Below are 13162 nucleotides of genomic sequence, written 5' to 3'. Positions count from 1 at the left end.
TTTTAAAAGTAATTCATTGATATTAAATTCTAAGATCAGGGTTGCCAACGACAGCAAAACATTATATACGATTGTAAAATTGACAGTTGCGTTGGTGACAGGTGATGTATTGCGTACTCATATGGATACAAGCTACATGCGGCTCTTTGAACGATTATTTTTGGCTCCGATTGATTGTCGAATTATTTCAATATTTGAATTCATATTACCTATGTCAGCTCCTGGGAAATCGAAACAAATTACTGGCGTAAATAATTATTACTATTATTCCACCATAAAATTAGCGAAATCCAAACACCGATCATAATTAACTAACCGGCATCTTAAGTATTATTAGGAGTGCTGTCATATACGTGTGCATATATCTAACTTCAATACGCATATTTTGTACTTTTGTTTAAATAGTTTCAATAAATACGATTTTTATAAAATAAACATTCGTTTGTGTGTTTTAAATGCGTATTCAATTGCAGCTTGCAAATAATTACAAATTTCGAAAAATGGCATCGCACTATCAAGGAGTTTTGCCTCCCCTTGTCTATACAAAAGATCCTTGTCTTGACAACGTTTCAACCAGAAATGGGTCGGGGATGTCTACCTTAAAAGGATTCCTCGAATATATATGACGCAATACATGGTGATTTAAAAGTAGAGTTTTGAAACTTTTACACGTATCTCATTTTATACTATATAAAGTAATCAATTTGAAATAGGTTACAATATTTTTTTTTTCTTTGGCAATGCGATATTTATTTATTTACTTTATTGGAGATAGACAGTAACAAAAAGCAGTAAGAAAGTACAAAATTAGAAGCTTAGAAATATAAAATTAGTTACAGTTGTTACCTTCTAACTATCTCACTGAGAACATAAAATGATTTATAGTCAAACTATAAAAAAACAAATAAAAATAAAAACATTTCTAAACATGGATCAAAGACTATGGTTTTTATTATATTATGTTTGTTTATATATTTATATTATATCTATATTATGGTTTAAATTGTATTGTACGTACTCAATAATTTCGAACGAAATTGTTTTTAAAAGATACGAGAGAGCACGAGAATATATCAATATCGCTAACATATGAATTGTGTCAATAAACTACTGGCAACATAATGTCTGTTCGAAATTTGAAAACTCTTTGTATATTATCAATAAGTTATTAATTACGGAGCCGTAAATTCACCACTTTGAATGTTTTACACCCATAACCAATAATCCTTTATATCACGAATTCGTATCCATAGTAAATTTACTCAAATATGAAACACAAGACGACGTTTCGGTCAATATTTGTACATACGTTTCAAGTTTGTGAACGAGCAGATTTCTTTGTATTTTTAAGGAAGGTGCCTCCCAAACAATGAGTAGAACAAAAAATAATCATTGTTGGGTATTCCCCGGCGAAAGTATTCGGGTGTTAAGGATATATCTATTGAACGTTCATTAGAATTCGTTTTAAGGTTTGGAACGATGTGTAATATTTATGTATGTATATATTTATATATAAACTAACTGTGCGCGCGACTACGTCTGTGTAGAATTTAACAATTTTAAGTAATTTTTTTTTTGTATTTTTTCTTAAACAAAAATAAACTAAGTTATTCCTTATCACATCAGCCACCTGCCAGTATAATTCCTGTCAAAATCGGCCATTTCTGAGATTAGCCGAAAGAAACAAACAATGCGAAAGACAAAAATTTAATTTAACGTAATTTTAGTATATTTATCGTATATATATTCATATGGATGTATTAAAAAGCGGTTATTTACTTACAAACAGATCCATTGTAACAAAACCGCTATAAAAGTGCTGTTTTTTCTTCTTATTCTTTTTAACAGACAATGGTACAATGTAACTACTAAGTAAAAATTAAAATTGTAATACTTTTGGGGTTTTACCCTAGTAATGATCGAATTATTGCTGGAATTTTTTTAGCCGCTGCTCCCTGTTGAAAATTGTACTAATATTAGTCATGTAATAGTATCCACACCAGACAAGGTTCAGTGGTAGCACAGCGGTATAGGACTGAGACTTGCAATCTAAGGTCACTGTTTCAATTCCCGAGATATCTAATATATAAAATTCTCGTGTCACGGTGTTCGAACTTGAACTCCTCTGAAACGGCTCGACCGATTTTTACCAAATTTTATATGCGTCTTCAGTAGGTCTGAGAATCGGCTACTATCTATTTTCTATTCCCCTAAGTGATAAGGGTTGTTCACCCTTAAAATTTTTTTTTAAATTTTTTGACAATTTTTTTTGTTTTTATTTCTTTACGATACAGCAAACAAAAATACATACAACCCTAAATTTTTACCCCTCTATGATAAACCCTTATTTTTTATTTGTTAATTAAATTTTTTTTGCAAAATAACGTTTGCGGGATCAGCTAGTAATCTTATATAATTCACATTCTATGCAATAATTATATTGGAATGTCACTGCTTATAAAGAAGTTTACAGAGGATGATCAGCAGCGCCCTCTACGCACGATACACTGCTATCGCTAACTCGCCTGTCAATTATGGTTTATCTATCTCGCAGAATGCATCTTTGAGCTGATACGATGACGAGGTCAAGATTCACTTCTCTAGGGCGCCCTGGAAATGCTAAACTCATATTGTGTAGCTGCTCAAATCCAGGTCCCTTCTCGGGGGCATAATCTATAGACAAGGCGTCAATCCGCCCGTGATAAGGTAAAGGAGGGAGCCCTTGATGTATATAAAGTAGGTTTATGCCCAGCGGTTTATGCCGCAGCACCTGTAAAGACAATAACAGTGCAGGTCTTGACTGAAAGAAAATGTTCTGGAGCTGGTAGCAAACTAAAATTCAAACTACATACATCCGTAGAAAACTATTTATGTTATCTATTGTTTTTAATTGATTGTAAATAGTCTAATAAAAGGTAAAAGTATAACATTTTAAATTATGTCTCCTTCAAACTTGGTCGTGTTCGGACAAAGCATAATCTGCCTACAAAATAACACCCAAATATCCGCTCTTAATCTGTTTCGGATCTCAAGAGAGTCCACAACGAGCGATGTTTCGCTTAATTTCGTGCGCCTCTGTGGACTGAATACAGATTAAATTAATCTAGTGTTTACAGATTATAAAAGAGCTTTGACGTCGTATATGAAAGTACTCTTTATTAATCTTCTCCTTTGTATATATAGGCTGAAGCCTGGTATCAATTTTTAAAAGATAATATATCTTGTGTATCGTGATGATATAATCCTAAATACACTCATCAGTGAAATAGCGTTCGAAGATTTTTTCACTCTGCACAGTCTCATGTGGCAGTTTCCCTTTCTTCCCAACCGACATCAGATGTAGCAACCTTCTTTTTGAATCAAAGCCTTCATCATAATACAGATCTACCTATAAGTTTTTTTCAGATCATTTAACGTCCAAATCTTGCGTTAATAATTCTGTTCTTGACCTTGATATCCCAGGATATGTCACAAATGTTTATTCCTAATTAATTTTGGATATATATATATATATGTGTGTGTATATACATCTTGTCCTTTGACAAAAGCCTTTTCTGAACTTCAACATATTTCTTTATTCCTCACTGCTGTCTTCTATTCTAAACCACCTTTATAAGGTCGTCTTTCCATCATTTTGCCTCATTTTCCTTTCATCTTATATCATTCTATTATGAAAATAATAAAACACACGCATTCAACATAAAAATAAATAAATAAAACTTCGATATCCATAAGACGAATCTTTATCTTTTCTCTCCGCAGTTAAACTTTATTATGAGTATAATGCAAATGCGCCCACCCTTATCACGCAGTCTATTTGATAGCAACTATTTCGCCAAATGTCGTTTGTCCATACATCGACACCAATAAGTTTCGGGTCGCCTCGCGGCATTCCAATAACCTCGGCTTCGCTCTTTTCACCCTAAATTCCTCGGTTTTATATTGTATTTGAGTTTTGTATTTATATATAAGTATCTAATATGTGAAATACAGTTAACATAACACTTGTTATTTAAAATTTTTCTTCTTCTTTCTATTATCGATGTGTTACCTGCTATCATATAATATGTCATAATCTTTACATTAATATATGACTATATATGTCAGCAAAACTTATTTCTTAAACTAACTTAGCCCTTGGAACAGAAAAAGGCCTGTATCGCGTTCGATGTATTTGATATCGGAAACTTATGATTATAATAGATAAAGAAATAACAGTCAAAATTAAAGTAATAATATAAATATATTCTAGAAGATTTTGACTATAATAATAAGTACTCGCAATCGTATTTCATTAAGAAATATAGGTTTTACTAATATATTTTAAAAAAAAGTAATCAAAAATCACCACCAATCAAGACTTAGTCACTTGTACTATTTCAACAATTCCGGCTAATATCGGCTTAAGTCGAAAAAACAATGTCATATATCTGATTAAAAGTTTCAAGTAAATTCGTTTTTCTATTCTTAACATGTTTATTTAAATCAAAAAATTTGTTTGTATTAGAATTTGCATTAAAATCTTAAATTTTTATTATTTTAATAATTACAGTGTTGTAAATTATTAATAATTATTACTTCATATGCAACCGCTAAAAAACTTAAAAACTTTTATTGACTCCTTGATTAAAAAGGTTGCAGACCCCGGATTTACAGTATAGAAGAAACCTAAAAGCATGCATATATGGTTTAACATAACAAATATTTAGAATAATATGTTTCGAATTAGATCCAAAATAATAAAATAGGAAAAATGTTCGATGTATTAATACATAAAACAAATATTATGTATGATCAATAAATGTTTTTGATGTTACCAGCTTTTTGTATTACATAGACAATATATAGATGTAATAAAATAAAGGTTTTGAATATAAAATTTATTTGCCTATCAATCTTACATATACGTTTACATTTACTTTTATTTTAACACCGCCATCTTTATTTTTATTGCATAGTTTGTACTCATTCGCACATAACCTTTTTTATATTTTTTCTTATATAGTTTTATAGTCATTTTTAAGAATAATGGTTATAAAATAAAAGTAAATATAACATTGTAAGCAATAGAATAAAATAGTTATTATTTCCTATTTATATTTACAACATTTTTGACATTGGCTATCAAACTAATAAGTTTTTTTTTTCTAAACCATTCGGATACGCAAACTCAACGCATAACACGAGAACATCTCGCTGAGATAAGTTCACAAAGAAATGCGATTTGTAGACCTCTTTACCCCCTGTCGTGTTCCGTAAACCGAGATACGTGATATACAAAGGTGGAAGAAAATTGTGTACAAAATGAGTTCCGACTCCGAATCGTATTACAAGCACTAGCGAAGCGAGTTAAACGTGTACATATTAAAAAGGAGATCTCGTACGAACTCTGAACAAATACTATAAAACTCCCTATAACACGATCGCATTTTATGAAAAAAAGCGTTCACAGAACGAATTTTAATATACAGGATGTTTGAAAAATAATTACAAAACAAATTTATTAATACATATGTAAAGCTTTAAAATGAATGTTGCCATTATAAGGGTGTTCAGTTTGATTTTGATTACTGTGAAACTTGGCTCAACATAAAACATAAATGATCCTATGTGAATAATGTCATGAATAAATGGGGAAAGTAATATTAAATTACATCAATGAGTGCATATTATTAGGAATTTCGTTAAATGATTTTAGACAAACAAATGTTACCCTGCACGTATTATCATCGATGCAACTGAAGTGCGAATGAATTGTTCAGAGTAAATTTAGTTCACAAACTGCTGTTTTTTTGTGGTTCCTGTTATTGGGACCTCTCGTTCGCCCCTATTTTAAGAGGGAGAAATATGGGCCATATGGTTAAATGTAAGATGATTTGCAGCAAGGAATGGAGTGTGGCGATGTGGGCGGCGCTCTGGGCGCTGGCGGTGTTGGCTGGATGTGCCGGAAGAGCGGGAGCAGCGCCTTCTCAGCTCTGCGCCGGGGCTTCGGCCGACGATCCACGTGCTGCACGCTTCTGCCAGGCTCTCAACACCTTCCTGGAGCTGTACGCTGAGGCAGCTGGTGAACAGGTGCCCGAGTACCAAGGTACAGGTTCGTGGTCTCGTCTAACATACTATTTTTATATGTCTTTTCCTCACAGACATCCGTGCCCTAATTTGTTACGACTATTTTCTATTTTTTTATTTTTCCTACATGGTTTTTGTTTCTGAATGAAATGATTGAAATACGACACAGGCGTAAAAACTGTAAACCTTCTTGGTGACAATTGCGATATTTGTTTACCCCTTAAAGTTTTTTACGTATAACCAATCGTCCTGTAACAATTAGTGCTAATTTACGATACCTTTTGATTTTTTGTATATCATACCATCTCTTTATTTCTGTCTATAGTTATTGTATTTTACTCGCTTAACTTTTTCAAAAGACTGCATAATGCATGAGATTTTTTGTATGTTTGCCTATGTTGCATTTACTAAGATACTCTGCACACATCTTCCAATTTAAATAAAAGATCGGAATATATCAAATTTCTGACGGGCAGAAAACGGTCGAAAATGGCGGGAAACTGTTAAAAATATTGTTACGTACTGTGGGTTCTGACTCGAAATGAAACACCACTGTTTTACAAGAAGTCCTTTATTCACAAATCAGATGGTCACCCTACTTTAACACAAACTATATTTTCGCTTAGTCCAAATTACGCTTTCAAATCGCTCAAGAAATCACTGTTCTAACTAACTTACCAAATAGTCACTTTGTATCACTGATCGTAGATCAAAAACACTGAACTGTCGTCATGGGGAGTACATTTATTTATACTACGGATAAGGTTCTAGTAAGTTCGAGATAGTACTCGGATAGAATTTCCGAAAACCGTACACCAAAAATTACAAATATCTTCAGTCACGCATGTTCTTGATCCTAGGGTTCAGTGTTTATTGTTTAGAGGGTTCTGTAACTCTTGCTTTGTAATACTATCATCTAATGTTACCCAAACCAGCCATATAGAAACGGCACAAAGAATTTTTTGATCTTGTCAGAAAATTGGAGGCCGATTTAAGAAGAAAAATGATTTTTATAATCTTATCACGTTGAAAACGATTCTTTTTAACATGACTTTTATAACAGACATTGAATTATAAAAAAGCGATTTATTTTAAATGGAATCAGGCGTTACCTCGCGGAAGTCCATCCTAAGTAAGAGAAGGACCACTATTTAGCCACTTCCGCACATGCAGTGGTAGTCGTGCAATGAAATGCACCGCCCGCCAGCCCGCTGATAAATGCCCATGCGGCAAACAATGCGAATCACACAACCGCCACCACCAAACCACTCAACACGTGTTTCACCCCTCCACGGGGCATCTTCAGGAATCATGTTACACCGATTAGTGCCAAACACAGAGTCCAGAGACTCTGTGGCAGAGAACAGAGACCCGTAGTCTTTTAGCAGTAACATCTATAAGTTAACTGAGAAATAAGAATTATTCTTTACTTTTGGTAACGTTTGTCATTTGCAGCTCTCGTCCGCGACTACCCACAACTCTTGGACTCCGGCATGAAAAGGCAGGACGTAGTGCACTCGTTCCTGCGTTTCGGCCGTCGGCGCTGACGTGTTAGCCCCCTATGTTCCCTCCGCATCACCGAAACGCAATCGAAACGCAGCGACGAATCTTTAGATCCTCCGATTATTTATTTAAAAAATTTTGCATAATCAGATTTGTCAGTTGTTAGTACAACTATCCGAACGCCGTAATGGCGTTCTATGACGTCACGAGACGTAAATGTCTAACTAAACTTATTCAAATATAAAGATAAGCATAGTATGTAATTCTAAAATGTACTTACTGATTCAAGTATTAATAGCTTTAAGTATTGTTGTCAAATTCTTCGTCGCGTTTCATTTACGCAAAATTAATTAATATTGTAACGTTTTAAATAAATAAATATTTGAGACAAGCCGTACGAGTTTTCATTTTTCTCAACCTATTTTCGACGAAACATTGCATTTCCATTGGAATGTACAGAGGTATAAATGTATAGTCATCTTGGAAATCCAAGCTCTTCGATGTGGGTAACGAAATGTCCCAAGAAGTTGGTATGATTCTAAAAATAATAAATATTCACCCGTATACAATTTACAAACAGAGTTGTAAACCTATTTCGTTAATAAATTTTATCAAATGTTTCTTAGTCTTGTGTACGGTGTCCGGTGGCAGAATTCGGATTTCACAGTCATATTATAAAAAAAATTAACATTTATTTCAATAAAACATTAACAAAAGAAATGTGCGAATTTGGTTTTTATTTCTTTTTAAATATTTAAAAAATAAATTTATAATAGTCTACTGCATTGTGACTTGAAACGCCGCACGAAAAACGAAGCTATCTATCGCTGACTCTTCCTCGAGTAACGGTTACGAAAAAATTTGAATTTGGAAACCAAATTCTGTCACATCCGTTATTTGGTTTCAGACTTTATAGCTGAAAGTCAACAGCTATGTTATATTTATTCTCATCGATTATATTTAAATTTTTAATAACCTAACCCGACAGATGTCCTTTCTTAGACATGAATAATAAATTTAAAATAAAAATCGATTCTTTTCAAAAAATATTGTGTATTACAATGATTTTTAAATATAAGATTATGGGACACTAAAAACCTCTTAAAACACTACCAAGGTTTGATTGAGGAAGATATACAAAAAAAACACATGTATGTCATAGACAATTATATTTCCGAAATTCTTTTACAAATATAAAAACACAACTGAAGAGAAAACCTTATAAGATAAATTTCTAATAAGTCGTAGAAATTGAAAATATGTACTTTATAAATTACAAGTTAACAACTTTCACACAAGTATTCACGATATATAGTTAATTAATTGTCTATTCCGGATTAAAAATTGTAATAAGCTCCCAAATAATATATTACAGGAACCATATGCTTAAATAATGACGATTAAAACAATAAAATATATATACATACATATATATTGTATCGTTTATTCTTTTTAGTTTCAACAGAGCGATACCTATACTACCCATGTCAAAGCGCTAGGTTGCCAGCTACTAGCGCCATCTATTTGCATTTTCCGAAATATTCTCATTTTGACATATACTAATGTACAGTTTTTAAAATACATCAAGCATAATGCTTGTAGGTTTTTTTTGAGCACAACTATCTTAATTTGTTGTTATATACTTCACTATAATTATTCAAATTAAAGAAATAATTAAGCACCGTAAAGCATAGCTCAACCCTAAAGATATCTCGTGAGGGGTGTGCCATAATCGCCACGCTTATCAGGCGGTTGGCGATCACAATGTGGTATTTTGGTATGTAGAGAATCTTGCTACCCATCCTCTGGAAACTCATTTGTGAGCTGTAGCAATCATATATAATTAATGCATATAGTTTGAATAATATATGATTGTATCTCGGGCATCGAACCAGTGACCTAAGTTCCTAAGTGGTTCAGAGTTCGGATACCATTCATAATGTGAAAAGGCTTTTATGGGAACAAACCGAACCTAGTTTTTAATGACTGAAAATCTAACACAAAATTTGCTAATATCACATATAACAAATACTTTTTTTAAAGTATTAATAACATAACTTTACATGTCCATATATATATATATATATATATATATATATATATATACGTACGTACGTATACTCAGCGTTAACATGATGACAGCGTTCAGATGGCGCTAGTTGTTAGTAAACGTATAAGCACCGTGCGGTAAAACCTACGTTAATAAAGAAGAATCGACTACTGTATATATATATATATATATATATATATGTCGATTATATATATATATATATATAGTTAACAATAAACACAATTGTATGTACCGCAAAGAAGTGTGTTAGGTCCAGTATGTTTTACAGTCTGATTTCAGGGAATTAAAAACATTAATATTAAACAAAGTTTCCGGGATTAATCAAAATTATTTCATGTAACAAAGCACAGAAGTACAGGGGACTATACTCCTAGGATTTCTGATTTCATCAATTGGTTGCCCGAGTAAAGATGTTCATGTGTTATTCTTTGTTTTATTTATATCAAAAATTATAGTTCATTTAACACGAAAATAAAAAATGCATTGACATAACTTTTTCAAAAAAGCTTCGACTACAAAGGACACATTTGGAAGACACAAGTCTCGTCATGACATGAGTACGAAAGGAAAATCTTTAGTCTATGCAACTAATACATATATGTATATATATACGTATATTTAAAAAGCTTAAATATATCTGTAAATATTTCCAAACATCAGTTCGAACTGGCAAGAAACAATTGTAGGAGCTTTTTAAATATCGATCATAGCAAGTTGAAGACATTTAGATAAACATATCATAGTTTTAAAACTAATTAAACCTAATTTAATACATTTATTTTGATTCATCATATAGTTAAGGAGTCACATAGCGAGCTTTTATTTCGAAACTTTTATTATAGTATCCGCATAAGTGCTAGTCTTTGTCTTGTCATGACGCACACGAGGTGTTTAAGAACAGATAGCATGTTTTTCTGACTGTCCTGCCGCTAAAATATCTCGGGAAGGTAACCAGTACATGTGTGAACGCTACAGTCAACGCTTGAGTATGTAAACGGTGAGATGGGTGAAAATGGGATTGATAACTCACACGAGATGTTTAAGAACAGATATCTTGACATTCGTCTACCTCCATCTTGCCGGTCACATACTTCAAGAGTTAATTAGCACTTGTACGCAAACAAAAAAAAGATGCAATTAAAAGAACGCACACGAGATATTGTTCTTAACAGATCGCTTGATGATTGTCCACCTCCTTACCAGGCCGTTCATATATTGTATGTGACTGTTTACTTGTACACAGTATAATCACCGCCGAAGATACGTGAATAGGGAGATGGAGTGATTGACAGAACGCACACGAGATGCTTAAGAACAGATGGTTTGACGTTTTTCTTCTTTCGTCTTGGTATGTTCCTCAAATGACTAGCACTTGCTTGATAGCTACATTCTTAATAGTAAAAAGGTTGTAATGATAAGAAAAAGTTATTAACAACATAAATATACAGTATATCCAGTTATTTAGAAAAGCAGAGAAAAAAAACTTTTTTTTTCAATTTCTCCATCTGAAAGTACTTATTATTATTATATTATAATAAGTTTTAATATTCGAATGCATATTTACTTAAAGTTATTCTTTGGTCAAGTCATTTTGAAGGCTTTTTAAATCCCTTTATTTTTAATTTTTTTTTTAAACTGGGGAAGAAATTTATTTTTTAAATAAATATATGCAGTCGCTTTTTTGTAAGTATTTTTTTATGAGACGTGTTATTACTCGATATTTTATGTTTTAACAGAAATGAAATATATTAGCATTTTGTTGTTCAAAAGCAACATATTTAAAACTAACATTAAATTAATAATAACTGAAAAGGTAATTTATAGTTTTGACACATTCAAATTTACCAACGGAACATTGTACTGTAACCGGCGTGAAGTATTGCACATCGACCTTAGGAAAGAGACAATCGGCCTATTTCGGCTTCATATCGTATCATGATCACATTAGCACGTATATAACAAACCGACACTTAAACTTTACGTAAATATACATTCGAATTGTCTTATTGTTACTAGTAAGTCCAGTGTTTCTCGACATATGGTCCACGCCCTACAGCTGGGCACTTTGTTTAGTGGGGCAATTAGAAAATGGACTCGACAGGAGTTTAACCAATATGCTTTAATAAAAAAAAATGTATATTACATACGCATGAGATTTAAATTGGGTCATGGTACAAAAAAAGGTTGAGCAACACTGGACTATGACGATATTATTAAGTAAATATTAACAAGACAATCTGAACACAGTGATGAATATACATTGACATTTGCAAAGTCTGATATGAAAATGTAACTTTAATTCTTTTTTTAACTTAACTCTAAACCTTATGTAGAACGTGTCATGATTTTATTCTTAGGTAAATAATTTCATTATAAATATATATATCATACATTTCATGTTTAAATTGACAGTTGAAGTTATTTACAATGATTTCATACGTTGTATTGGCAAGTCGACAAGCTATTTTGTCTGTTTTTTCTTAATCAACCAGTATGAAAATTAATCGAATGAAATACACAAAAAATAACACACAACAGAGCCGTCTAATTGCAAGCATGTATTTCTTTCATACAAATATTGTATGACTTTAGCAAAGAACAGTCATGGCAGTTACTGAGTGATAAGTGTTGCAAGTACATTTGTATACTTATATTTCTTCTTGTCACTATCTCTACCTATATATGCAAGTTGAACACCGCCATCTATTGGTAGAAATAGTAATTAAAATTTATTTCTACTTCTTTTCATTTGATATAAGCCTTTTTCACAGCAAAAGCCTACACCAAAGATCATCACTATGACTGGTATTTCTTCGACCTTCACTACAGTCCACCTTGTGGTGGGGGGGCCTGTCCACGTCGCGTCTATCACCTCGTGTTCACCATTCGAAGACATTTCAGCTGTCGATTGAACAACCGATATGCCCCGCCCACTGGCATCGCACATGCAATTATTCAAACTACGTCATTGACCTCAGTTTTTCTACGTATCTTTGAATTTATGATCCACTCCCTCCACAGCTTTCATAGTAACATTGACATATTTATTATGGAATACATAATATACAGGGTGATTATAGATGTAGAAGCTCTAAATGGGTAATTGTATAGCTCATTTGCTATATCTTAATATACTACTATAGTATCGTAATACATCCCATACAAAAATCAATGTTTTCAGAAATAATAAATGAGGTAATGATAATATAATAACGTTTTTTAAATTCGAATTACTACAGATCACTCCTGGAAGTCATTGGTTTGTCATACTAATATAGAAACATAAATTAATGTAACCTATATAATACTTGTAAAGGCTTTAAAAAACCTTTTTCTGCCTAACTAAACTTTTACACCTATAATCATTCACTATGAGGGTAGTCTAAACTTCACATCATGTTCCTGGTGAACTGCTTGGATATTTCACCAGGTCGCTTGGTTTGACATACCATGATGTGACAAGCAAGGTCTTCTGGAGACATTTGTTTAAATTGTCACTCAATTCTGATTTAAAGAAGA

General features: G+C 32.4%; 1 protein-coding gene across 1 annotated transcript in view; it reads left to right on the top strand.

Annotated features, from left to right (window-relative positions):
- The window catches only part of Ms (Myosuppressin), a 41229-nt gene extending 33484 nt beyond the window's left edge, over window positions 1-7745 (top strand). The window contains exons 2-3 of the mRNA XM_068763686.1: window positions 5883-6094; window positions 7525-7745. Coding sequence (XP_068619787.1) covers window positions 5883-6094; window positions 7525-7616 — 304 coding nt within the window. The 3' untranslated portion in view covers window positions 7617-7745. The remainder of the gene's footprint in view (window positions 1-5882; window positions 6095-7524) is intronic.
- The last annotated feature ends 5417 nt before the right edge of the window (window positions 7746-13162 follow it).

Source organism: Battus philenor, unplaced genomic scaffold (assembly GCF_028537555.1).
Source record: "Battus philenor isolate CCGP_79_NKW_IND1 unplaced genomic scaffold, ilBatPhil1.0.hap1 SCAF_18, whole genome shotgun sequence".
Classification (NCBI taxonomy): Eukaryota; Metazoa; Arthropoda; class Insecta; order Lepidoptera; family Papilionidae; genus Battus; species Battus philenor.
The sequence above is the reverse complement of the archived record's forward strand: the minus strand, read 5'-3'. Positions and strand labels throughout refer to the sequence as shown.